The 27998-nt window shown below is 39.8% G+C and overlaps 1 protein-coding gene across 7 annotated transcripts in view; it reads right to left on the bottom strand.

The window, feature by feature from the left end:
- TAF1 (TATA-box binding protein associated factor 1) overlaps positions 1-27998 on the bottom strand; it is a 71135-nt gene that overhangs the window by 23079 nt on the left and 20058 nt on the right. For 5 of the 7 annotated variants that reach the window (XM_025466159.3, XM_025466163.3, XM_049107099.1 and 2 more), the window contains exons 19-32: positions 26047-26196; positions 25746-25865; positions 25280-25455; positions 24326-24504; positions 22690-22903; positions 22055-22220; positions 20529-20740; positions 17539-17647; positions 17229-17327; positions 16744-16921; positions 12179-12246; positions 10237-10359; positions 8988-9080; positions 8820-8904 (exon numbers count right to left, since the gene is read on the bottom strand). In XM_025466159.3, coding sequence (XP_025321944.1) covers positions 8820-8904; positions 8988-9080; positions 10237-10359; positions 12179-12246; positions 16744-16921; positions 17229-17327; positions 17539-17647; positions 20529-20740; positions 22055-22220; positions 22690-22903; positions 24326-24504; positions 25280-25455; positions 25746-25865; positions 26047-26196 — 1972 coding nt within the window. Of the gene's footprint in view, positions 1-8819; positions 8905-8987; positions 9081-9279; positions 9348-10236; positions 10360-12178; positions 12247-16743; positions 16922-17228; positions 17328-17538; positions 17648-20528; positions 20741-22054; positions 22221-22689; positions 22904-24325; positions 24505-25279; positions 25456-25745; positions 25866-26046; positions 26197-27998 lie in introns of those variants that run through there. The other 2 variants (XM_049107097.1, XM_049107101.1) reach the window with 2 other exon arrangements.

The following is a 27998-nucleotide window of genomic DNA, read 5'->3' as shown; positions in this document are numbered from 1 at the left end:
TCTATCACTATTAATTAAAAACAGAGCATGAAAAAAAAAAAAACAGAGCATGTTCAAATATGACCAAATCGGGGTGCGTGGGTGGCACGGTGGTTGAGCGTCTGCCTTTGGCTCAGGGTGTGATCCCAGGGTCCTGGGATTGAGTCCTGCATCAAGCTGTGGGGAGCTTCCTTCCTGCTTCTCCTTCTGCCTATGTCTCTGCCTTTCTCTGCGTGTCTCATGAATAAATAAATAAAACCTTTAAAAAGAACAAACAAATCTGACCAAATCAACAAAATTTTATACAGAATTTTACACATGGTACCTGATAGTAGGAAACATCTCATTTGTGGCCTTCAACTCCAAGACTGATGTCCTTTTAGTATAAAAGATGTCACATCTTGTATCCTATGATACTACGAACCATTACAGCTCTAGTCAGAAGTTTCTTCTACTCTCATCAACTTGTTTAGGAGGGGGAAAAGTCAGCCTTCTAAGCTGTCCACTGTTGCTACCAAATCATTATTTACTCCCCACCTTGGGAAAAAAAAAACCTATTTTGAGACTTGTTCTCTACTGTGCCAGAGGTTGAAAACCAGCTGTCTTGGAGCCAGACGTGGCCTGCAGATAGAGGTTTTCTGATTGGCCCACAGAATTTTTAAAAAATTTTAAATTTGCAAATATGTAAAAATTGGGAAATGTCACACACAAAAACCCACATTTTCAGCTTCTCTTGAAAAATTGAAACTAGCTAGCAACACTATACTCATTTCCTTAGGGCAATGATCACATGAAGAAAATGACTCTTTAGATGGAATAGTACTCTTTTATTTTTTTTATTTTTTTTTAAAGATTTTATTTATTTATTTATTTATTTATTTATTTATTTATTCATTCATTCATTCATTCATTCATTCATTCATGAAAGACTGAGAGACAGAGAGAGCCAGAAACAAAGGCAGAGGGAGAAGCAGGCTCCATGCACCGGGAGCCCGATGTGGGATTCGATCCCGGGTCTCCAGGATCGCGCCCTGGGCCAAAGGCAGGCGCCAAACCTCTGCGCCACCCAGGGATCCCTAGTACTCTTTTAATACAATCCACACTGGGCTCACTTCACTCATTTCTATTACTTGCCTGGCCCCTGCAAGCCACCTGAGTTTGAGATCTCTGCTCTTCATCTCTACTCACCATTATGAACCTACTCACATTCACCAAGGGCCTACACACCTGGCAGAGTCATTCTCTTGGCTCCAAATCCCTACCTATCATGGTGGGTTACTCTAATGCTCACATGTACCACCGAACCAAAATCCTTGCTAATTTCATGCCAACAGTTTGCACTTCCACTCTAGCCAAATATATCCAAGGCTCTACCCAGAATGTGGTCTTTAAGTGAAAACAGATTGACTTCTGAAAGTTTCAATTCCAATAACCTACATTTTAAAAAGATGTGATTTGACGGAGAGAGAGTGAGAGAGTACAGGCAGGGGCAGAGGGAGAGGGAGAAGCAGGCACCCCCACTGAGCAGGGGGCCCTACATGGGGCTCAATCTCAGGACCCTGGGATTATGACCTGAGTCGAAAGCAGATATTTTAACTGACTGAGCCACCCAGGTGCCCCACCAATATCCTTTTTAAATTACAGCCTTCTATCTGCCCGCTTTTTTTCATTTCCTCTGACCTCAAGGAAACTTACAAGCCTAAAAGCCCACTAATTCCTATTTCCCAATCTATCAAGCTTCTCTTGGCTTTAGTTTCCTCCCTCATCACTCCCCATGCTTTAAAAAGTAAGGTAATGTGTAGTATGGTATATCTCCCTTCATTAGCAATTGTATTTGAAGATGGAGGCTGGGGGATAAAACAATTTGGGGGCACCTGGATGGCTCAGTTGGTTAAGCTCCTGATTTCGGCTCAGGTCATGATCTCAGGGTCCTGGGATCAAGTCCCATATCCAGTCCCAGCCTCCTGCCCTCAGCAAGGAGTCTGCTTGTGCCTCTCCCTCTGCCCCTCCCCCAGCTTGTGCGCATTCTCTCTCAAATAATTAAGTAAACTCTCTTTAAAAAGTGAAAATAAGGGATGCCTGGGTGGCTCAGCGGTTGAGTGTCTGCCTTTGGCTCAGGGTGTGATCCTGGAGTCCCGGGATCAAGTCCTACATCGGGCTTCGTGCATGGAGCCTTCTTCTCCCTCTGCCTGTGCCTCTGCCTTTTTTCTCTCTCTCTGTGTCTCTCATGAATAAATAAATAAAATTTTTAAAAAGAAGAAAAGAAAATAATTTGGTAAGAAATGTGAAATGTGTCTAAGTACCAAATGTGTGTAAGTATCAAAGGCAAAATCTGAGTAACTTTTAAAGAAAAAACATGAATTGCCAAGAAATGTCAAGCCTTTGTAGAGCTGCTTTGGAATACCTCCCCCCCCCAAACCAGAGACTAGAATCCTCTGCTATAAAGGGTCCTTTGGTGACAAAATTTGAGAAGCTCAAACTTCAACCTTTTTTTTCCCTTGCTGACACCTTCAATTTCCAATGTTTTCAGCACATCCAGAAAACGAAGTCCCAATCCTGAAGCAATTCTATCATCTGCCTTCTTAGTTCCCTGACAATTATAATACAACCATGCCAATTGATGCTACTATAAAAATGGTCTCCAACATCAGCTGGACCCTCAAAGGCTTCTCAATAGTTCTGTAATGTCCCTAGTCAGCTACTTTATAAACTTCCTACAACAGATAATTCAAACCCTTATCAACATTTCTCTTCAAATTCCTTCTCCCTTCATCTCACCCACCGTCAGCAGAAGACCCTATTTCCTACTTTGGAGAAAAAATAAGAGGCTATGGGCAGAAACTTTCTCAGTGTCTATCTTCCTACCTTCCACAAGAAACTCACTTCGTTTCCTTAATTTTCTTTTCTTTCACCTATACGAAGGTCCCTTGTCCAAATGCATTCATCCCCTTCCATATATTGATTACAATTTTCCTCCTTCCCTTCACAGGCAAATTTCAGTTTCTACTTCCTCACTTCCCATTCATTTCATATCCTTTGCAGTCTGGCTTTTAAAGATTTTATTTCTTTATTTGAGAGAGAAGAGAGTGCAAGTGGGGAAGAGCAGAGGGAGAAGGACAAGTGGACTCAGTACTGAGTGCGGAGCCTAACGTGGGGCTCAATCCTACAACTCTGAGATCATGACCTGAGCCGAAATCAAGAGTTGGACACTTAATTGACTGAGCCATCCAGGCACCCCTGAAGTCTGGCTTTTGATTCTAACCACCTCACTGAAACAGCTCTTTAAACCACCATTCTCCCTGGTTTTCTGTGTAGCACTTGACCTGTAGGCTATCTTCCTCTCCTCTTGGTTTCCAAGTCTTAGCCTCTTCAGTTTTTCATTCTTTCATTCTGGCCACTCCTCAGTATTCTCCATCTGGTTGGTCCCTTTAATGTGGAAATCTGTCAAGTCTATTCTACATTCTCTCAACTAATCAATGGGTCTTAACTTTTTTGGGTTACGTAAAACTTCAGTAATCTGATAAACCTATGGTCTTTCTGCCTGAAAAACATGCAACCATAATTTTACGTACAGTATTGGGGGTTCAAGGAAAATACCCCTAATCTCTATTTGAGCTCATCTACTTCTACTTTCATATGCTAATAATCTGAAAAAAAATCCATATTTACAGTAAGGACTTCTGAGCTTAGGACATGTATATAGCCAACTTTCTACTAAGTCTTTGTTTGGATGCTCTACCTCAATATAACACAGTCCAAACTGAACTTGACCACTTTTTTTTCCAAAACCACCCCCCCATCTATTTCCTGTATTAGTCAATGGCACCACCAGTTATCCAAGTCAGAATTCTAGATGTCATCTGATTTATCCATCCTCTGAAAGTGGAATATTTTTTTAAATTATGAAAGTATTGTGTGCTCAATTAAAATAACTCAAAACACCTAAGCACAAATAAGTGCTTTAGTAATTTTAGTCCATGGCAACAAATAAACCAAGTAGTGACTGATTCCTTTAGATGGATATGTCCTCTCCAGTTAATCAGTCCCTACTGTGCTCATTTCACCCATACCTCTCTGGCCTTTATAAGATCTGAATTTACAACCTCTTCTGTACATACTGTTGAGTAATCTATTTTTCAACAATACATCCTGAATACATTTTCATATCAGCATATACAAGTATACCTTACTTTGTTAGCTAATTTCCCATTTTGACAGCTAAACAGTACTCCATCATATATAGGTACCATAATTTATTTTAAAGATTTATTTAACTGATTTCCTATTGTTGGATATTCAAGGTGTTCCCATGTTTTTGCAATTACAAGTTGACTCTTGAACATAGGGGTTTGGGGTGCCAACACCCCACGCAATCAAAAATCTGCTTATAACTTCTGATTCCCCAAAGACTTAACAACTGATAAAGATCCTACTGTTGACTGGAAGCCTTACTGATAAACATTAACAGTCAACACATATTTTGTATATTATATGTTATATATTGTATTTTTACAGTAAAGTAAGCTACAGAAAAGAAAATGCTACATAAAGAAAATACATTTACAGTACTCTACTGCAAAAAGTCTGTGTATAAATGGACCTGTACAGTTAAAACCCATGTTGTTCAAGGGTCAACTGTATGATGTTGCAATTATTTATGTGTGGAGTATTCCCTAGAGGTGAAACTGATCAAAAGTAATGCCCATTTACCGTCCTTTAAAAAGTTTGTACCCATTTATGTTTTTACCCAAGAGCATGAGTGCTTTGCATTATCTTGAATTCTCCCTAACCTTGACCCAACACCCCCAACTTCCAACCATTTATGAAGATATCAATTCTCCCTCCATAGTATCTCTACAATCTGTCCCCATCTTTCCATTCTCACTGCTACTTAACCTTGGCTCCAGCTTTCAGTATTTTTAAAAAAGATTTTATTTATTTATTCAAAAGAGAGAGAGACAGCATGAGTGGAGGAGAGGGGCAGAGTTAAAGGGAAAAGCTGACTCCCCACTGAGCAGGGAGCCCAACTGGGGCTTAATCCCAGGACTCCCAAGATCATGACCTGAGCCAAAGGCAGACAGTTAACAAACTGAACCACCCAGGTGCTCCAAGACCTCAGTATTTTTTTTTTGCCCTCAGTATTTTTAACTTGGACTATTATCAATAGTTTCTCTACTGGTTTCTATCTTTTTTAAAAGATCTTATTTATTTATTCATGAGAGATAGAGAGAGGAAAAGACATAGGCAGAAGAAGCAGGCTCCCTGCAGGGAGCCCAATATGGAACTCGATCCTAGGACCCCAGGATCACGACCTGAGCCAACGGCAGATGCTCAACCACTGAGCAACCCAGGTGCTCCCTGGTCTATACCTGATTCCCCTCTCATCTATCCTTTAGATAGCTTCCAGAATGATCTCATTAAAATACCTGATATAATCCTCTTTCCTTTTAAAGGCTTAGTGTGACATACTAGGCCTTTTGTGATTTGACCCCATCTACCTTGAAAAACTCCTCTCTTATCACCAAAAGTAGCTCCCACTCTTCATACTAGCCAAACAACTATTTACATTTCCCTTATCCAAGACACTCTCCCTTACTTTTCTGTTTGTGGTCCCTGCCTAGAATTTCTTCACCCTTCTCTACTTTACTATTCAGCTTGGCCCAGAAGGTGCCAAATATAGAATTAGCTACTATAATCATCATCCTTCAAAATTCAAAAACCTCTAGGAAGAATTTCCGGTCTTTCATACTAGTAGGAAACTTGGAAAACATACAAAAGATGAAAACAAACAAACAAAAAATCCTAACCCTACCTCAGAAATAACCACTATTATCACATTGATGTTTCCTTCAGTTTTTTTCTATGTATACATCTTTTTTTTTAAAAAAAGCATAACTGAGATAAAAGAAGTTTTGTGTTATGTTTTGCTTACTTAACATTGTGAACACTACTATCATTATTTTTTAAAAAGAGTGCTCAATCTTTATATGATAATCCATCATATAGATGGCACAATAATCATTCCCTCAACATTAACCATTCAGATTATTTCTCATTAATATAAATAACATTATTATGAATATCTTTGCCTGTATCTCTGATTAGGGTATTCTACCATATTGGATATACCCTACATGTACATTAAACTTACATGTGTTTTTTTTAAGATTTTATTTATTTATTCATGAGAGACCCAGAGAGAGAGCGGCAGAGACACAGGCAGAGGGAGAAGCAGGCTCCATGCAGGGAGCCTGACATGGGACTCGATCCTGGGTCTCCAGGATCATGCCCTGGGCAGAAGGTGAAGCTAAACCGCTGAGCCACCGGGGCTGCCCTTACATGTGTTATTTTACTGAATCTTCACAATAGCTCTCTGAGGATGGTACTATTATTATTTCCATTTTATAGACAGGAAAGCAAGGGCTAAGTTACTTGCCCTAAGTCATGCTGCTATTAAGTGGTAGGACCAATATTCAAATTCAAGTTTACTTGATTATGAAATCTGTTTACTTACCTATTTTTAAGTTTCTCAATGCTGCCAAAGAGCTTTCCAGAAATGTCTTACATATTGCCAAGAGCAATATGTGAGAGCACCTGCCTCATGCGCATTGAATACTTTCATTAAAAAAAAAGTTGAGGGATGCCTGGGTGGCTCAGCGGTTTGGCGCCTGCCTTCAGCTCAGGGCCTGATCCTGGAGAGCCGGGATCAAGTCCCATGTCGGGCTCCCTGCGTGGAGCCTGCTTCTCCCTCTGCCTGTGTCTCTGCCTCTCTCTCTTCTGTGTCTCTCATGAATAAAGAAATAAAATATTTAAAAAAAAGTTGAGTTCATCTAATAGGTGGGAAAAAGGTATCTTTTTGTTTCAATTTGCATTTCTTTGATTATTGGGTGCAACTCAGTATTTATTCATGTTCATTAGCTATTTCATGTCAGTCTCCTGTGATCTGCCTGTTTGCCCTCTGTGCATTTTTCACTTAGCGTCTTCTGGGTTTTTCTTATTGTCTTACATTAGCGCCTTTTAAATCTGCCTTTTATCTTAAGCCAGCCATCACCAAGGCCAAGCAGGCTTTCTCTAACACTCTTGCTTTATCACTTGTTACAATCATTTTTAGACATCTGTGAGCCTCTCAACACTTCTTTTGCCAGAATTCTGGGTGATCAGCTTTAGGTGTTTTTAGGAGAAAATGATGGAGCATAACTGACTTAACAAAGGGCATTTCCATTCTCTAATTTCCAGTGAGCAATAAAAAGAGTACAAGGGAGAAAGCAGATTCTTTTAAACCAACCCAGATGGAAGAAAAATGGAAGGCTCATCTCCAATCACCTTCCCTTAATGATATATATAAGTTCTAGACAAGTATCATTCTCTGAACTTGCTTATTCTTTCATTTCTCTATGGCATTAAACATTCTCTTCTCTATATCCATTTCCTCATCTGTCTTTCTGGCTGTCCATTCCTTCACCTCCTCCTTCCAATTCTCTGTCCCTTGTATCTAGCAAATGTACAGCCATACTAGTTCAGCTGCTGAATATTGCTGCAAAAAAGTCACACAATCACGTGGGTATTTTAGTTGAGACCTCAGTATGCTAGGCAATTCTCTCAAATGCCCTTAGCTCCCTCTTCTATTTTGCTTAAGGAATTATATGAGATTGCCATTTTAGTGCTTAATTCCTCAATGTCTTTCTGCTCAGGATAAAGTAAAATCCCTTAAATATGACACAGGGCACACACAAAGGTCTCTAGGATTTGACTCCTAGAGACTTCTACATAGAACCAGTCACTCACCAACATGTATACATCATTGCAACCCCAACCAGTTGTTTCTTAAGCCTATAATGTAATTTCAGACTCTGTATCTTTATGTGCTGCTTTTCTATGTCTAGAACATTTTCTCCTTAGTCTTTTCCTGGCAACTCCACTGAGCCTTTAGAACTCAGCTTAAGCAAACTCTCTTCTAGAGAGTTTCCTTGAATTCCACTCTGATTTAGATATGGTGTCTCTGTATCCCTATGGTATTATAGGCCTACATCTAGCATAATATTTAACTAGATAAAATTTTCTTTTCTGTTTCCCTAAATAAACTACAACCAATTTGAGGGCAGGAATCATATGTCAGTTGATTTTGATTTTATATTTGTAGCATCCATCGGTGCCAGCATACATTAGGGTGCTCAATCAATGTTTCCTAACAAGTGAGTCATTCAACATTGGTCTTTGTTAGCTTATTTATGAAGCCTTTCCTCATTCTTAGGTTGAGATGCTCCTTTTTCTCCTCTAATGCACTTTGTACATTCTTCTAATACAGCTCTTGTAAAACTGCATTTTAACAGTCTCTCTCCGTCAGTTGGATTGTGAATTATGTGAGCAGAGTAACTATGTCTTTCTGACCAGTAGATTCAGTTGCTAATATAGAAGGAAGTAACTAGCTGGGCATGTATTATCGGTTTGTGTACTGAACCAAAACTCCACACTCTGAGGAAGCTCACTATGGTCTATAGCTACACATTTCCTTAAGCTCCATCTAAGGGCCCAGGGCATAGGTGAATTTTCACATCTCATGGAAAGCATGACAGCTCAAAGCCCAAAGTTAAGATCCATTTGATTTTTATTCTCTTCTCATTTTTCTGTGCTTTCCAAAGTTTAAAAAAGTATATGTATATTGCTTTTTCATCATTAACAGTTATTAGCAAGCTTTACAAAACACACTAAAACATATGCCTGCTTAAAAAAAAAAGGCAGAGTACTTTTCAAGGCTACTTCATGTAATTAAATTTTAGTAATGCTAACTAACACTGGATGGAGAGAATGATAGGAAGGGGAAAAAAAGGAGAAATACCCACCATTATACTTAACACTGTTGGCCAGAATAAGGTTGACATCATCCAGAAAGCTCTCCCGACTCTGGTACTTGTGCTTGGAGATATTCTGTAATTAAAAGAACCCAGGGACTTAAATATATGTACAAATTTACTGGCTTCCAAAAAGACATTTTATCTCAAATCATTCACCTTACGTATAGTCTCTAAATCCATTGGACTGATAATCACTTTGTAATAATCTGGAACAAACTTCTTATTAACTGGGTGATGAAATGGCCAAGACTAGAAAACAGAAAGCACGAAAAATTAAATGGAAACCATTCTTTATACAAGAGATTCTCAACCATCATTGGGTCACAAATATTCTAAAGGTTCCAACAAATGCTATGAACCCCTTTTCCCAGAAAGACACACAAAATTTTGTATACAATTTAAGGGGTTCATGGATTCCTTTAAGGAAGAATCCCTGCTCTATACTCACAATTAAAACTTCTTATTCCCCAGTCCTATCCAGAAGTTTTATAGCATGAACACATATATAACATATGCCTACAACACAAAAAGAAACTCAGTTCAGAATTCCTAAGGAAGAATCGTTACCAAAAAATGATACAGTCAACATAGTAGTCCTGCCATAAAGTTTGTAAAAGACAAAAAAAAATCAAACAAAAGATAACAAATACTGGATAATTAATAAACTGCCATCTGTTAAGAAGCACCTCTCAATCAAAAGCCTCCCATTAGCTGGCATCCTAATTTCTCTCCTGGGCTATTCAGGAGCTTTCATATACTGAATGTCAACAATAGGAAAAAAAGATTCTATATCTACAGATTCCTGGCCTCTGATTTTATTTATTTATTTTTAAAGATTTTATTTATTTATTCATGAGAGACATAGAGAGAGAGAGAGAGAGGCAGAGACACAGGCAGAGGGAGAAGCAGGCTCCACACAGGGAGCCTGACGTGGGACTCGATCCCAGGTCTCCAGGATCATGTCCTGGGCTGAAGGTGGCGCTAAACCGCTGAGCCACCGGGGCTGCCCATGGCCTCTGATTTTAATGATAAAACACTCATACAGCAAAAAGGTCAGTTTTTAAAATTATATGCCAGTTTGCATTTATAAACACTACCCTTCAGACTCCCCAACATACATACCCATATATACTCTACTGTCCTTTCCCTTCCCCTGTATTATCTCCACAATAGTTATTTATTTATTTTTAAGATTTTATTTATTTATTCATTAGAGACACACAGAGAGAGAGAGAGAGAGAGGGGCAGACACAGGCAGAGGGAGAAGCAGGCTCCATGCAGGGAGCCCGATGCAGGACTCAATCCCGGGACTTGATGATCACACTCTGGGCTGAAGGCAGGCGCTAAACCACTGAGCCACCCAGGGACTCCCCTCTCCACAACATTTAGCACAGAGACTACTTACATCTGGAACTGCCATCATTTTCTGGGTGACAATGTTGTCCAGAATGAAAGAAAATGCTACTTGGTCATCATCATCCAGCAAGGGGTTGATAGCTTTCTCTAAACGAGCCAATTTATCTTCTTTCTGATATGAAACAAAGCAAGGAAGAAACGAGGTTTCCCTGATGTGTAATCACCGCAGAAACTTATTGATAATTTACGGTTCAGTTACCTACTGCCCTTGCCCAAAAAAGCCTAACTGAATTCTCAACTTCAGTTCCAGGCAGAGAGTCCAAATAAGAGAAATGATATTCTAGTGAAAGGATCAAAAGGGATGTACCAACCGCTACTTTAGGTATTCTATCTTCTATTATTGTAGGTCACAAAGATACACATCCCTGGGAACTGATAACTAGCTCCCACAACAAAAATATCTTCACCCAGTTAGGTTTTAATATTACGCTGTTTTTATAACGATTTTATTTATTTATTCATGAGAGACAGGCACAGGCAGAGGGAGAAGCAGGTTCCATGCAGGGAGCCTGACGTGGGACTCAATCCCAGGTCTCCAGGATCAGGCCCTGGGCCGAAGGCGCTAAACTGCTGAGCCACCCGGGCTGCCCTATTATGCTGTTTTTGCTGTAAACTGTTGCTGAAAACACTGAACATACTGTTGGTTACTGACTTTTACATATGGGAATTGAACCCAAAAAGTTCTTTTCAGACTATACTAGGAATAAGTTTATGTTGTAATTGTTCCACATCTTCACCAACACTTAGTACTAGCAGTTATTTTTTAGTCTTTTCAGATTTTAGCCTTTCTGGTGGGCATACAGTAGCATCTAAACATGGTTTAAATTTGCATTTCCCCAATGACTGATCAAGTTAATCTTTCCATGTTTATGAGCCATTTGATTATCCTCTTTTATGAAATGTCTACTTTAATATTCACATCATCATCATACTCCCACTTTTTATAAGCTTGGAAGGTGCTATTTTTTTGGTAAGAAAATGGATATAGGGGCACTGGGTGGCTCAGTTGGTTAAGCATATGACTCTTGATTTTGGCTAAGGTCATGATCTCAGGGTTGCGAGAGCGAGGCCTGTGTCAGGCTCCATGCTGGGTGTGGAGCCTGCTTAAGATTCTTTCTCTCCCTCTGCCCCTCTCCCCACTCCCTAAGAAAAAAAAAGAAAATCTTTAAAAAATTAAAGTTTCTCTCTGCCAAAACAGTCTCACAGTCTCTTAACTCTAGCTGACTTCTCGGGAATTCACTTTTCTCAGCCCTTTTTAACATTTTGTGGGTTCTAGATTTCACTCTTAGCTACACTATTTAATAACTATTTAATAGTTAATATATAATATTTACTTGCCCAGGGCAAGTAATTTTTTTCTATGGATCTCAGTTTTTCCATCTACAAAAGAAGGAATTGGATTATATAATTTCTCTAACATACTAAAGATCTGCTATTTCTACATTTCTCTACTTTTCCTTCTGTTACCATTCCCTCCTTCCTCAATCCTGCTACTAGCCATCCTCAAGTTCCACGCCTTTTTCTCATTTTATTTATTTATTTTTATTTATTTACTTATTATTTTTTAAAGAGTTATTTATTTATTTATTTATTTATTTATTTATTTATTTATTTATTTATGATAGACATAGACAGAGAGAGAGAGAGGCAGAGACAGAGGAGGGAGAAGCAGGCTCCATGCCGGAAGCCTGATGTGGGACTCGATCCTGGGACTCCAGGATTGCGCCCTGGGCCAAAGGCAGGCGCTAAACTGCTGAGCCACCCAGGGATCCCCTATTTATTTATTTTTAAATATTTATTTATTTAAGTAATCTCTACACCCACCATGGGATTCAAATTTATGACCCCCATATTCTGAATGAACCAGCCAATATAGCCACTGGCTTTCTCTCATTTTAAATATCTTACCTCAAAAAAAAAAAAAATCTTACCTCTTTGAGTTTTTCATCACAGAGATCCAGCATAGATTGAGAGATCTGGGTCAATGAGTGCTTCGGACCTAAATTTATAGAGGAACAATAAGTGAGGCCTTTAAAAATGGGAGACGAGAGCTGCCAATACCTCTCTAGACTTTTAACACATTTACTTAAATGCCTAGGATGTGCCAGGCACCATCCCAGCTGCTAGGTTAGACAGATATATTAGTTTTATCTCCATTTTTCAGTGCTAACACATGACAGATACACAGTATTGATAAATAAACTAATTTTAACTCTTTCTTATTTTTATATATATGCAACAGTACTACTATTGATACTGCTGCTTTTAATACCTTGAAAGTAATACTATCGGCAGGGAATGATAATTTAAGAATGGCTGAAGACATGAATGCATGATACAATCTTTCCACACTTAACATATAAAATTCATGATCACAATCTTTGTTTATACAACTCATGGTTTAGAATGTCCTTCCAACATGAGGCTAATCCAAAGCCTTTGTAATAAAAGATTCTCCATCTCATCTCAGACTACTGAATTTCTTTGAAATCCAACAAGAGCTTCAGAAAATACTCGAACTATTTCCTACAGTCCCCACTTATGGCTGCTTTGATTTACGCTCATTATAGAGATAATTAAAACATTTTCATCTAGGTGCAGTAATTCTGACTATTTCCTTTCAGTATCCTTTGCTTGACTATCTTTCTCTATTTGTTTATGTAAGTGTTCCCGAGACCCTAAGCCTCAACTCTGTTCTCAACTAATTAATTAATCTAGCATTTATTTGTTTATTCATTCAATGAATGATTAGGGATAGTCTGTGATGTATTCAATGATGAAAATAAAGGGAAAATAAGACACAGTTCCTACCTTAGCTCTTGGGTCAAAGAAAATGACATGAAAATAAATCACTGCCAAAATAGTCTGAGTGCCTGAAATATTTATGGATGCACCGATAAGCTGGATAGTCTGGAAATACAGACTAAACAATAAGCAAGAATTGGCCATAGGAGGGTAATTGTTGATTAGGTGAATAGGTGTGCTGAGGTTTATTCTACTTCTGTATATACCTAACAATTTCCATAATTTTTTTAAAAAACTGAGTATAGTGCAAATAGAGAAATACACTGGTTTCTAGGAAATATGGGAGGGTTGCATATGAAACATGTTGTAAGCTGCTTTACAACAATTAAATCTGCATACTGGGAAGTGGGAAAGGCTTGCTGTGGCTGACATTTGAGTAGTGTCATTAGTGAAGAGTAGAGATCCACCATGTAGACCATCACGTAGACAAGACAGTGGAAAGACATTCCAGAGGGAAGAAAAAGTATACAGAGATACAAAGATAAGCAAAATAACAGAAATATGCGGCAGCACATTTCGCAAGAACCATAAGTAGTTTAATACAACTGCAACACAGTATGCGTAGAGGATAAACAGGAAATGGAACTTGGAAAGGCAGGAGGGGCCACATTAGAAAGATCTCGCCAATGATACAAAGCCGCTAAAGATTCCATGCTGAAAAAATTTCCAAATCTGTGTTTTAGAAGAAATTACCCTATCAACAGTGTGAAGAATTATGGCAAGCAGCAAAGGGAAAATCTGGAAGCTGCTGCAAGGGGTCAAATAAATGACAAGGGCTTCAACCAAGATAGTAGCAACAAAGACCAAAAGGAAGGGGATGTGTTCCAGCAAACTGTATGTAGAGAGTACAATTCATGGGACTTAGTAACCTATGAATATGCAGAAGAGAGGGTAGAAGCAACAATGACCACCATGTCTAGGATGTACAACTAGATAGATGGTAATATCATCAGTCTAAATAAGGCAACCAGATAGAGTTGCCAGAAGGGCACCTGGAGCCACTGGTAGCATTGCTACTACTTCTATTATCAGCAACGGGTATGAGGAAGAAAGGGGATTGAGCTAGAGAAAATTGTCAGGGGATCCCTGGGTGGCGCAGCGGTTTGGCGCCTGCCTTTGGCCCAGGGCGCAATCCTGGAGACCCGGGATCGAGTCCCACGTCGGGCTCCCAGTGCATGGAGCCTGCTTCTCCCTCTGCCTGTGTCTCTGCCTCTCTCTCTCTCTCTGTGACTATCATAAATAAATAAAAATTAAAAAAAAAAGAAAATTGTCAGGCTGTAAAAAGGTCGTAACTTAGATTTTTATTTTGTACTAACAATCTCTACCTAAATGACCTACAGGTACCTCAGCTCTGTACTTTCTAAGTCGACTCTTAACATCTTCTCATTCCTCTTCCATTAAGTATTTATCCTTGTAACTTGAATGACAGTTGGGCCTAACAAATGTGTTCTTCCCTTCTGTGTCGAGCACTCTGCTAGGCCCTGAGAATACAAAGATGAATAATACATAGTCTCTCTGGGAGGTCACAAAGTGACTGGAGATTCGGATACAATAATTCAGATTCAGTAATTATATAGAACACAGTTAAGAGTCATAAAAGTTGGGACGCCTGGGTGGCTCAACGGTTGAGCGTCTGCCTTTAGCTCAGGGCATGATCTCTGGCCAGGGATCGAGTCCCACATCAGGCTCCCTGCAGGGAGCCTGTTTCTCCTTCTATCTCTCTGCCTCTCTCTGTGTGTCTCTCAGGAATAAATAAATAAATAAATAAATAAATAAATAAATAAATAAAATCTTTTTAAGAAAAGTCATAAAAGTTGATTTAATTGTACTGGGGAGGACAGAAGATAAAAAAAATGGGTATTTTGGGCAGTATGAATAAGTCTTCATGAAGAAATGATATGAGTTGGTCTGGAAATAATGGAAATTCACCATTGAAAGGGAACAAAGGGCATTCCAGACAGGGCAAAGACCATGCAAGAGGCGTGAAGAAATGTCATAGGAGAGTTAGTGAAATATAATGCTGAATGTGGTAGGAGTCTCTAGTACGTATGGGTGCCAGGCACTGGACAGGAGACTAGATAAATGGGTTAGGCATGCTTGTGAAAGAAAGAATCTAGGTACTGCTATTGTCTCATGTTTACAGATGACAAAACTGAGGAGGCTGTGAGAGGCTGTCTAAGGTAACTTATCTAAGAATTTGTCTAGGGTATCTTAGTAAGTGGCAGGGCCATGACTCATTATCTGTATTCTTTTTTTTAAATTTTTATTTATTCATGATAGGCACACAGTGAGAGAGAGAGAGAGGCAGAGACACAGGCAGAGGGAGAAGCAGGCTCCATGCACCGGGAGCCTGACGTGGGATTCGATCCCGGATCTCCAGGATCGCGCCCTGGGCCAAAGGCAGGCGCCAAACCGCTGCGCCACCCAGGGATCCCTCATTATCTGTATTATTAATCCCCACACTAATACATGAATCTGTGCTCAAGGATACAACTGGAGATCAGAAACCTTTATCCCTTATATGCAGAAGCTATACTGTTTCCCCCCTTTTAAGAACAGAAAGCAGATTTCTTATTCCTTCTCTTTGCAGATCTTGAGCAAAGTGAACATGTAAGAGCCCCTATAACAAATCTATAGATCAAATCAAAGATTCACACACAGCAAATATGGTCATAGGCACACATTCTGCACAGGTTCCATCCATACTGTCTCCTCCTTCAATTTAATCAGTCCCACTTCCTCCTTCCACTAATCTTCATGCAACTGTTTCATTTCGATAGAAAGACTTCAAATTCTCCAGAGAATACATTAAAAAGTGGGACTAACCACAATAGCCAAACTGTGGAAGGAGCCTCGGTGTCCATCGAAAGATGGAATGGATAAAGAAGATGTGGTTTATGTATACAATGGAATATTATTCAGCCATTAAAAATGACAAATACCCACCATCTGCTTCGACGTGGATGGAACTGGAGGGTATTATGCTGAGTGAAATAAGTCAATCGGAGAAGGACAAACATTATATGGTCTCATTCATTTGGGGAATATAAATAATAGTGAAAGGGAATAGAGGGGAAGGGAGAAGAAATGGGTAGGAAATATCAGAAAGGGAGACAGAACATGGAAGACTCCTAACTCTGGGAAACGAACTAGGGGTGGTGGAAGGGGAGGAGGGCTGGGGGTGGGGGTGACTGGGTGGCGGGCACTGAGGGGGCACTTGACGGGATGAGCACTGGGTGTTATTCCATATGTTGGCAAATTGAACACCAATAAAAAATAAATTTATTATTAAAAAAGTGGCACTAAAAAGAAGCAATATTATTATTTTTTAAGATTTTATTTATTTATTTGAGAGAGAGAGTACGCATGAGCAAGCACGTGAGCAGAGGGAGAAGCAAAAGGAGTAGGAAAAGCAGACACTCTGCTGAGCAGGGAGCCCAATGAGGGGCTCGATCCTGGGACTCCAGGATCATGACTGAACTGAAGGCAGACGCTTAACTAATTAAGCCACCCAGGCATTCCAAGAAGCAACATTAAAGGACAAAAATGTGCACTGATTTTCATAATCCCAAAATGCATATACACTGTAGATCCTTTCAGTCAGTACAATCTAGTCTGAATTTAGGACTAGTTAGAGACAAATAAGGATCTGAAAGGTGATCTTTGCAGTCAAGGAACAGGTGATTCTTACCATTATAGGTTGCACTATTTTTCACAATGAGCTCCAAATGTTCTCTGAACTCTTCCCGAGATGGGTAAAGGCGTTTGCGCACATTTTCACGGAGTGTTTGTAAGTCCATTGGTCGAGTGATGATTTTGTAGTAGTCCTTTACAACCTTTGCATTGACTGGAGTGTGGAAAGGGTAGGTCTGTGCAAATAAGAGACAGCATTATCCATGAGCAAAGAACACCTGGCAGAGACAGTTCCTGAAGACTCTCACATCTTACCTGTCTACCTGGCCATCAAGTCTCAAAGGAATCTTTCTAGATGAAGCAGGTAGATCTGTTTCCTCTACTAAACTATTTTTTAAAAAATAAAACAAACCAAAAAACTACATCCCAAAGATTAGGAATTCCATATACCTATGAGTATACTCTACTGCCCTCTATCTGAAATCACAGATAGAACAAAGGGCTTTGCCATTCCTACTGTAGAGATGAATGTGATGAACTCACATTTGGAAGATCTCTCATGTCATTGATGATAGACTCCAAGATGGAGGACAATGTCACCATTGGGTCTGTCCGGCGCCGGTGGATGGATTTATGAGGTCTCTAAGGAGAAACGGGAAATCAGAGTGCTTCTTTAGATAAGAAAAACAATCCTTTCTAGCTATAGCTTAGAAATCTTGTAATGAACGGTACACATTATTTTCAGGGCAAGGCCAAAGGAAGAATCTAAGGCTGTGCTAGAGCCATGGGTTAGAGGGCTGAAGGAATCAATGAGAACCCCACCTGGTTAGAAAGAAGCAATGGAGATACTCACATTTAAGTAGTCACAGTGAACAGTGGTTCCAACTCGCCGTTTCTTCTTGGGAGGAAGTTGCTGTTTAGGGAACTTGAGAACCAGAGATTTTCTTCGAACCTCATCTGCACTGTAATCAATGACACTTTCATAGCATATAGTCCCTAAATCTAGTCCCCAGAAAAAAAACAACTACAATGAAGAAGTCCAAAGTACCTGAGCATGAGCCTGAGGAGGAAAAGCCAAACCAAAGGCCAGATATCCAATTTTTTTCTTTTTAAAGATTTTATTTATTCATTCATGAGAGGGGGCAGAGACATAGGCAGAGGGAGAAGCAGGCTTCATGCAGGAAGCCCAATGTAGGACTAGGTGTCCCTAGATATCCAAATTCTAAGGCTCAGATCAGGCAAGGCCTCATAGGATCTCCAAATTAATAAAGAACCAGGCAAGACACAACCTCACCTCAGTTTCCTATTTAGAAGATAAGGGAGCTAGGCTAAAGGAATTTTAAGAATTCTTCCAGCTCCAACATTCTATCTCAGGGTTCAAGGGCTAGGAAGCTAAACTTATACTGGAAACAAGGAAGAAATTAAAAACTGGTATGCAAAAAAAAAAAAAAAACTAGCTTGAGTTTCCCTCAATCATTAAAAGCCCATTCACCTTTTTCCTTTCCATTGTATGGGATCAAGACACTACAATTTCCTTTCATAGTGTGCTTCAAAACATGACTACTATAGATACTGATAAATTAAATCAAGAATGGAAAAAAAAACCCAGGGTGTCTGGGTGGCTCAGAGGTTGAGTATCTGCCTTCATCTCAGGTCCTGATATTGAGGTCCTGGGATTGAGTCCCGCATGAGGCTCCCCACAGAGAACCTGCTTCTCTCTCTGCCTGTGTCTCTGTCTCTTTCTCTCATGAATAAATAAACAATCTTTAAAAAACTTTAAAAAAAATTTTTAAAAACCCACACTTAATAGAAGCAGAAACAATTTGTATGGTGGTAACTAGACTTATGATGGTGACCACTTTGTAGTGTATATAAATACCGATCTACAACACTGTACATACATCTGAAAATTACATAATGGTACCCATCAATTTTGTCTCAATCAGAGACAAATGAATATAACTATACGTCAAATTGACTAAAAGTTATACACACACACACAAAAAAAGTTATACTCAAAAAAGAGTTCAAATATATTTTGAATACCCTGGCTGTACAACTTCAATGGTATATAGTTTAAGGACAATAAACTACAGAAAACACCTTGAATCTACTTTATAAATTTGTTGTTAGTGATATTGGTATTACAATTCCCAAAATACTTTGTATATGACAGATATACAGACAGAGCAAATGAATAAACATATTGATGGTGGAAACCAGGAATAGGATACAGATATAAATGGGGAAAGAGGAGGAAAAATCTGTAGATACGATTTGAATTGGAGATTTTGATGTGATCTATAATTTATGTGTATTTCCTAGCCTATCCACTAAAAGCCTAGCAGCAATGACATCTCAGTGGCAATGAGCATACCTAACACCTAGATCTTGGTTCTAAATACCATTCTGTGATAAAAGGAACCAGGGCTCCTTGAAGAATGGCTGATTCTAAGTCTTGAACAAGGAAATTTCAAGGACAGCCTAAAACATCTTGTGTCAGAAAGCAAAGACGTTCTCAAAGATTTACAGGATTGTTTCAAAAGGACACAGGATCTGGCTTTAAGAGGTCAAAAGTGAGACAATATGGTTATCACAATTGAAAACAGTGTTAATAAATTATATTAAGTTTACAAAAGGAAGAATTTCAGAATCTATAGAAATACTCAAACAGAAAGGAAAGGAAAGCTTTTCTTTATAAAAATGCCAGTTAATATAGAAAGAATGCTATAATTAGAAAAACCACTATTTACAACCCTTGATGTAACAATTGAGTTAGGCAACAATCATCAATGGATGCTACAACTACTGAAAGATTGTTAGGGTACAGGATATTCGCCCACATGCATAGGTACCTTTACAAAGGTAAAAACATACCTTTATTATAGAGGGTTCTGGGGATCACCACTTAAACAAGATGATCAAAATAGTAAGAAAACCTGACATTATGTGCTTCTTGATGTGGTATAGTAAGTACATAACATCACCTCTTTAGTAAACTTGCCAAAGACATTTAATCTAAACATAATCAATGAGAAAACAACCAAACAAATCCAGAATATAGGATATTTTAGGAGACAACTGGCCTGGACTCTTCAAAAAAGTCAATGCCACGAAAAACAGAATAGGCAGAGAGAACAGTTCTAGATTAAGAGACATTCAAAATGGGATGCCTGGGTGGCTCAGTGGTTGAGCATCTGCCTTTGGCTCAGGGCATGATCCCAGAGTCCCAGGATCGAGTCCCCCATCCGGCTCCCCACAAGGAGCCTATTTCTCCCCCTGCCTATGCTTCTGTGTGTCTCATGAATAAAAAAATACAATCTTTAAAAAAGAGAGAGAGACACACACACTCAAAATATTTAATGTTTGAACTGGGATTGGATCCTGAATTGGGGGTAGGGCAGGCCATAAAGGACATTGTGATAACCATCTTTTAGGATGGTCAGTTACTGGAACTCTCTGAGATTAGGGACTTTACATATAGGATGAGTGCCTTAAAGTAAAATAGGAAGAGCACCTACGGCATGCCAGGCACTGTGCTACATGTTTATATAGTCTGTCATTTTATCTTCATAACTACCTTGGTAAGGGTGGTTTTATTTGGTTAAAATAAGGAAACTAAGACTCAGAAAAGTTAGGTAGCAAGCCCCAAGGCAAGTGGTAGAACCTAAAGGAATGCTTCATGACAAAAGACCATAATTGTCATTACTGGCAATAATTACTGAGGAAAATCCATCAAAGTTCCCATGTTCTGACTTCCACTCATATCTACCCCTGCCACCCTTTGATATCATCAACTTTGAACAGATCTCTCCATAGCACTTCCTGCCTGCTATCCCTTACCTCTCAATTAGCTGTTTTCCCAGGACGATCTTGGTCCCTTCAACCTTGATAAGTTCTTCATTATCATTATGAATGACTGTCTTTTCCAACTCCTCCTCCTGCTCCTCTGTCATGGCAACAGGGTTGGAAGGTGGAGCATTTGTTTGATAGTAGAGGGGGCAGAACTTGTTTGTCCTCATGTGCCCAATGGCACCACAAGCTCCACATTTCAGCTGAAAAAGAAAAAGTATCAACGTGTCAGAGGTAAACAGGCTGCCTAATGTTTGCTTTACAAAATACATACAAGGCAGGTGCTGAACTTTTGTTTTAACATAACTATTATACACCTTTCAACAAGAAGCCACTTGACAAAAGAGCTTGTATGGAAATGACAATTCAAAATAAAATGCAATCCAGAGACTGAATTCCTCTGGTGAGGAAGAACAGGGAGACTATTTCCACTCTCGAGTCAAGTTGTAGAGTATGAAAATGTTAAATATGCAGGAGAAAGTCTGTTGGAAGCTGAAGACTGTATTCAGCAGCACAGGCAGCCAAGCATGGGTGTATTTTCAGTCCCAAGGAAAAGGTTCAATAATACCAAGTTTCTGTCTCAGTTTTGCAACTGACCTCAGTTTCAGCTGTAATATGAGGTCAACTGTATATTTATATCATATATAAGAAAGCAACTTGAAAATATTTAATCACCTCAGTACATGTTACCACCAGCTTACATTTGCTGAGAATTTTATAGTTTATAAAGTACCTCCCATGCATTATATCACTCCAACACTATGAAACAGCTACCATTTCAAAAAAAAAAACAGGTATAGTGGTAAAGGTTAAGGTCATAGAGCTACTAAATGGCAGAACCAGAACCTGAAGGCAGATCTGTTTCCAAAATCATGGTTCTCTCCACTATACCACAGTGTCCTCTTTTTATGTTGTACATTATAGTTACCTTGTATAGTAATGTCTGGAATCCTACTTAAGTTATGGAAAGCAACCTGTACTGGTAATTTTTTTGTTGCCTCTTTTAATATGCACAATTTTAAAAGTATGTATGTATGTATGTATACACACATACACAAAAGTGCACATTAAAAAAAAATCTATCTCGGGCAGCCCTGGTGGCCCAGGGGTTTAGTGCCACCTTCAGCCCAGGGCGTGATCCTGGAGACCCGGGATCGAGTCCCACGTCAGGCTCCCTGCATGGAGCCTATTTCTCCCTCTGCCTCTCTCTCTCTGTGTGTCTCTCATGAATAAATAAATAAAATCTTTAAAAAAAAATCTATCTCAACCAAGCCTACCTCAACTCCTAGGAAATATTTCCAACGGATAAAGTATAAAATGACACCCAATGGCACCAGATTAGGTTGCTGGTACCAGTCACACTGGTACTGGTAACACCTGAGTAGCCACACCAAATCAAACTAGCTTTCCACAATACTGCCCTTATTCCTAGGTTAGGGAAGATGCCAAAAGCTAAGGGAAAAGGTATGCTTCCTTCCTTTGCCTTGTTAGCTATGGTCACACCACATTATATTTACTTTTAGATCAGGACGCTCCTTCATTTTTTTAGGCTTCTTCTCAGGGGGACCCTTAAGCTTCTCCTTTTCCTGATTCCGCTTGAGCCGCCTAAGTTGCTCTTGAATCCTCCGCCGTTCCTTTCGCATCTCTTCTCGATGCTGTTCATCAAAAAGGGCAAACTTTCGACTGAATAACAAAGGGGAAAATATCACGGGACCGTAAGCAAAGCCAAACCAAGATGACTGTCATGATAGCTAAACATCTCAGAACTAAAGTAATCCATCCAGCTAGAAATAAAAGGGACTACTTGGCATTCCCAACTCTCCCACTCATCAGCCTTCCACATGTAGAGAGGCATCTCTCTCAGAATAAGACATTCTGAGTCATCCCTAAGCTTTTTGCCAACCAACCACAATGCAAAGGACCCAGGTTGAACTGAAAACAGGCCTTTATTTTGTAGCAAATTTGAAATTCTCCCTGTGATTTGGCCCTGTAAGAACCCAAAGACCTAAATAAAGGCACGCAACCAACACAGACCTCCAACTTCCAACTGTACAGAATCCGGTCACTAAAACTCAAGCACCTACCTCATCCTCTTTCCCCATCACTTTTATCATCCTCCCTATCATAATGGAAAGTGTTGAGTCACACTCACATGAATTCCTCATCTTTTGTGGTCCGTATGCGCACATAGGCATCAATGACAGCAGGCTTTCGGACTGTCTCACAGCGAACATACTCTTTCCCTTCTTCATCTCGAAATGTGCGATAAATTTTGAGACAACGGCCAGTGGCAGAAGAGTTAAGGCTGGTCACAGAAGCTGTATCATCATCTCTGTGATTGTTTCCTGATGCTGCAGAACCTGCTGCTGCAAGGCAGAAAGAGATTTCCACACATTCCCCCTACCACTCAAATGGTCATTTTCCTGGGTTTGAGTGGAGACCTCGAAGCTCAACATGCTACAGAAGTACCATTCTACAGAAAGTATCAATGTCACAACCAGGCCCAAAATATACCAATTTGTCCTTTCCTGACTTCATTTTACCACTGCCACTGTTCCCATTTTCCAAAGTGCATGAAGTTCTGAAAGGAACTCAAAGAACTATGTTTGTTATAACATAGCGGACAGAAAAATAGCAGCTGTATTCTGATTCCTCTGAGTAGCAAAAGGAGAAAGTCCAAGTAGCAAGTAGTTGATCATTTTAAAGAAAAGCACCAAAGGGAAAAATGGTGCCAACAAGTCCCAAGTCTTAAGGCCTAGATTATGCCTCTCAAACTTGAACATGAATGAATAGGATCCACCTGAGGATTCTCATTAGACTAGATTCCAATTCAGCAGAGTTTGGGGTATGGCCTGAGAAGCTGCATTTCTAATGAGCTCCTGTGTGATGTAGATCCTGCTGGTAGGACTGTACTGATGAAAAGACTTTATCACATCTTTACAAAGTAGTCAGAACACAAAATTTTACAAAGCTTTTATAGAGAGGAGGAAACAAAGGAAAAGACTACTAGGAGTGAGAACAGTTTTAAGCCTCCATCTTCAGCCTCTATCCTCTCTCTCATAGTATCTATATCCAGATTTTCATTTGTCTGCCTGACATCTACACTGGAAGTATCATGGGGACCTCTAACTCCACACATTACATCTTCCCTTCTCACATCTGCTTCTTCCTCTGAAATTTACTACTTTAATCAATGGTACCACCATCTTTCTGGCAAGCCCAGAGTGAAATCTTAAGGCCACCTTGATTTTTCACCTCTTTTCATTTCCAATATCCATATCCCAAACCAGTTCAGGCCCTTATCAATCCCCACTCTCAACTTCCACAATTTTTCATTGGTGATTTTTAACTCCTTTTAGGATCTAGGACTCCTCTGAAAATCTTCTGAAAGTCGGGGATCTTCTCAGAAAAGGCACATTTGCACAGAATTTTACATATGATTTCAGAGGGTTCAAGAGCCTCCAAATTCACCCACAACATCTGTTTTTAATAACTCTTACCCTCTAGGATAAATGATCAGAAAGCTCACTTGATATACAGCACTGATAGCCCTGGCTTGGACAAGCCTGATATGGACAAAGGCAACAGTGGATTGCCAGCATCTCTTCAATCTGTGCCTCCTGACAAACCTACAGTTTGGTTTGCAGTAACCTCTCTACCTCATCTACAGGCTTTTCTCCACTCATCCCCTACTTCTTCCTTCTCCAGCTCTGGTTCAGTTATTAGTCTGCAATTATTTATACTTTTTTGATCCTTTTCTTTCTTGCCTGTGAAGTCACTACCCTCACCCAGTAGCATCCGCTGCAGTTCCTTCCGCTCCTGCTCCTCTCGTTCACGTGACAGCTGAGAGCTGGTTTTCTTATTCTGCAACATGTTCTCAATGTTCTTTCCCATTTCTTCAAAGTCACTGTCTTCGGCTGAGCTGCTGTCTGTGTCAGTTGACAATATTTCAGTTGATGACAAAACCCTAAAAAGAGAAAAAACAATGTTAAAAATTAAGATGAGGGGAAACATGAAAGAATGTAAAGAGCTGAAGAAATACGGCTTTAGGCAACAGCAGGAAATTGGGAAATCACCCTTAAAAAGGAATACCCCAAATCCACTAAGACATGAGGGCCTTAACGGAAAAGCTTTACAAAGTTTTCCTAGACATCTCTCAACAAGGCAAGTTTGAAACATGAAATAGCACAGCAACTCTTTCAAAATTCCTAGAGAGGGCAGCCCAGGTGGCTCAGCAGGTTAGCGGCGCCTGCAGCCCAGGGTGTGATCCTGGAGACCCGGGATCGGGTCCCGCATTGGGCTCCTTGCATGGAGCTTGCTTCTCCCTCTGCCTGTGTCTCTGCCTCTCTCTCTCTGTGTATCTCTAATGAATAAATAAATAAAATGTTTAAAAAAAAACAAAATTCCTAGAGAAAAAGAATTTTAGAGAAAGCCTGAGAAATACATCAGCACATCGATTATTTTTAACAGAGCATTACCAGCCTCTCACAAGTAAGCCTTCAGAAAAAACATTCACTGTCCCCTATCACCACTCACAAAAGTTGCCATGGAACCTAGAGTATCTCTTGCCAATGCATAACCTTTGCCAAGATGCTCTGAAAGGAATAGGTATTCTTGCAGTATTATGAACAGACACCACCCTGAAATCTCAGATACCTAACCACCTCCTCTTTATTATAATATAGTGTCTGGGACCCCTCCCCTTTCCAGCTTGGATTTGCTGCAGCACTAAAACAACACACTTGTTCTGTAGATCAAAGATGCGCTGACATTCCTCTTTGTAACGCTCTTGATGCTCAGCCACAGAAAACCTTGATCCACGGGCAAATTTACTCATGGGCCCCTCTCCAGAGCGGGCTTGCTCTGTTGACATTGTGCGTACCACATCAATCACTTCCCAGCGGGACAGCTTTTTAATCTATGAGAGAGACAGACACAAATATATATACCTAAATCATCAGAGATTTCAATAAATAAATAAACCAAGGCATGCACTTAGAGAGCCAGACCAAAAAATATATATATATTACCCAACGCAGGTTAAACAGAAAGCTTGGAGAAAGCTAACTCCTGAAAAAGTGCCCAAGATCCAGTATACTACAACCGATACCACAAAATTATTCAGATAGTTCCTTGCATCTGCCTCCTTGGTTTTCTCTCTATATACACAGCCCCTAGGAGACTCAAGTCGTCCTCTTCCACACTCACCTCTTCCTCAGGCACACCAAATTTACGTAGGAGCTGCTTGGCATTTTTCAGTGAGAGGCGACGGAGATCTGCATCTGTTCCTGTCACTGTCTTCTTCACTGGCTGAGGCTCCTTATCATCCTACCTCAAACATGAAACAAAACAGGCAAGAACTCTAATAAGCTGAACTCCTTATAGTAGGCACCTAAACCATTCTGTCAACCTAAGTGTTTTCCAGATCCTCCAGCCCATTCGCCTCCACTCCTAATCTCCCTTTCTTCTTCCCTTGATTTTTAGCTTCTAGGATATCAGATAGTCTCACCTTCTGCTGTGTTGGTTTGTTTGGAATCTTGACATAGGAGAATCCTTCACCACACCCTGTGGGATCTGCCACCCCAGTCACCTCCAAGAGACACTTGCCCTTCATGGCAGCAATGAAAGCCCTTGTGGTATTCCAAGGAGCAGTGCGAACCTGAGGTATAGAGAAAAATTCTAAGGGCTGTGGGAAACATTTGCTCTATGTGTAGCCAATTCTTAGATGGTAGGAATAATTACAATCATGTAGATTTTATGCTTTCTTAAATTATCCACAAAGAATAGTTGCATAAAGCTGCCCAGTATTCAGCTTACTCTTCCTCCCCCTGTGGTACTTATGATATTAAATAGAAATCAAGATCTCAGCCAATGTAAGGAAGAATATGTGGAAGAGCAGTACCCTTTAGCCCCATATCACTTGGGATATATTGAGAGTTCTCAGAGACAGTGTTGCCCCACCCTCATGATGCTCAAAGAGGATGATGATGCATTTGACTGCCCAATTGCTCAAAAGGCTTTTTTAGAATAGCCAATATATTCTATAATTAAATAATAAGCATGTTTTGCAAAGTAGCAGCTTTAACCCCAGGTCCATTTCTACCTCTGCCACTGGTTTGGTCAAAAATGTCTGTTCTCTCCTGGGGAGAAGTCCTCTCCTGGGACCCTGAATAGTATTTTACTGACCCCTCAAAATAATCAGGCAATTTTTTAAAAAAAAGATTTTATTTATTCACGAGAGACACAGAGAAATACACAGGCAGAGGAGGAAGCAAGCTCTCTGCAGGGAGCCTGACACAGTACTCAATCCCAGGACCCTGGGATCATGACCTGAGCCAAAGGCAGATTCTCAACCACTGAGCCACCCAGGTGCCCCAATCAGGGAATTAAGAGGAATGTGCTTGTCCACACAGACCAGTTAAGAGTATACACAGTTAGCTAAAAAATGGCCAATTCTCTATTCAAGATTCAATCTCAAAGGTTATTTGACAAAATCTTTACTTTCTGAAATTCTTAGACATCCACTCATTTTCTACTCCAACTCAAAAGAACACAACGATGCTTCTTCACTCATTCAGTTTGACCTCATTTACAATCATTCAATGATTTTAACAAATATTTATTGAACACCTAACACACATGCCAGGCACTACTTTCTCATGGACCTCACATTTGTGAGGAAGAGACAAATAACCAACCAAATTTAATCTACACGATCAGTGCATTGACAGCAAAGTAAAATGTGTTACATATACATAAAGAAAAGGGATGCCTGGGTGGCTCAGTGGTTAAGCCTCTGCTTTCAGCTCAGGGCATGATCCTAGAGACCCGGGATCAAGTCCCACGTCGGGCTCCCTGCATGGAGCTTGCTTCTCCCTCTGCCTGTGTCTCTACTCTGCATGTGCGTGTGTGTGTGTGTGTGTGTGTGTGTGTGTTTGTGTCTCTCATGAGTAAATAAATAAAATCTTTTAAAAAAGTGTTACATGTACATAAAGAAGAGAAAAATGATAATCCAATATGAATGAATGGTGGGAGTGAGGGCAGGAATCAGGGTAAGCTTCCAATGAAATATAAATTATAGATGAAGATAGGATGGTAGAAGAGTGGCAAGAAAATATTCTAGGCAGAGGGAAAAGCCATTGTAAAATCCCAGGAGGCAACAGAAAGAAATTTGGGAACTGAATGAACTTTATTATGTTTGGAGCTTAGAGTACAAGATGGGCAGGGACAGATGAGAGGTGGTTAGAGTTATATGTAAGACCCAAATCAAAAAAAAAAAAAGACCCAAATCATGTAGCACCTTGTAAATCATGTGAGGAGCTTCTAAGAGAAGTGAGGATCCAAAGAAGTCTTTGTGAAAGAAAGTCAGATGATCACATTTTTGTTTTAAATTCTTATTTTAAAAGGTCATTCAATTTTCTAAAAAATGGTGCTGGAATAATTGGACATTCATATGCAAGA

The sequence above is a fragment of the Canis lupus genome, chromosome X, assembly GCF_003254725.2.
Source record: "Canis lupus dingo isolate Sandy chromosome X, ASM325472v2, whole genome shotgun sequence".
NCBI lineage: Eukaryota > Metazoa > Chordata > Mammalia > Carnivora > Canidae > Canis > Canis lupus.
This window is presented reverse-complemented; position numbering and strand designations above follow the sequence as displayed.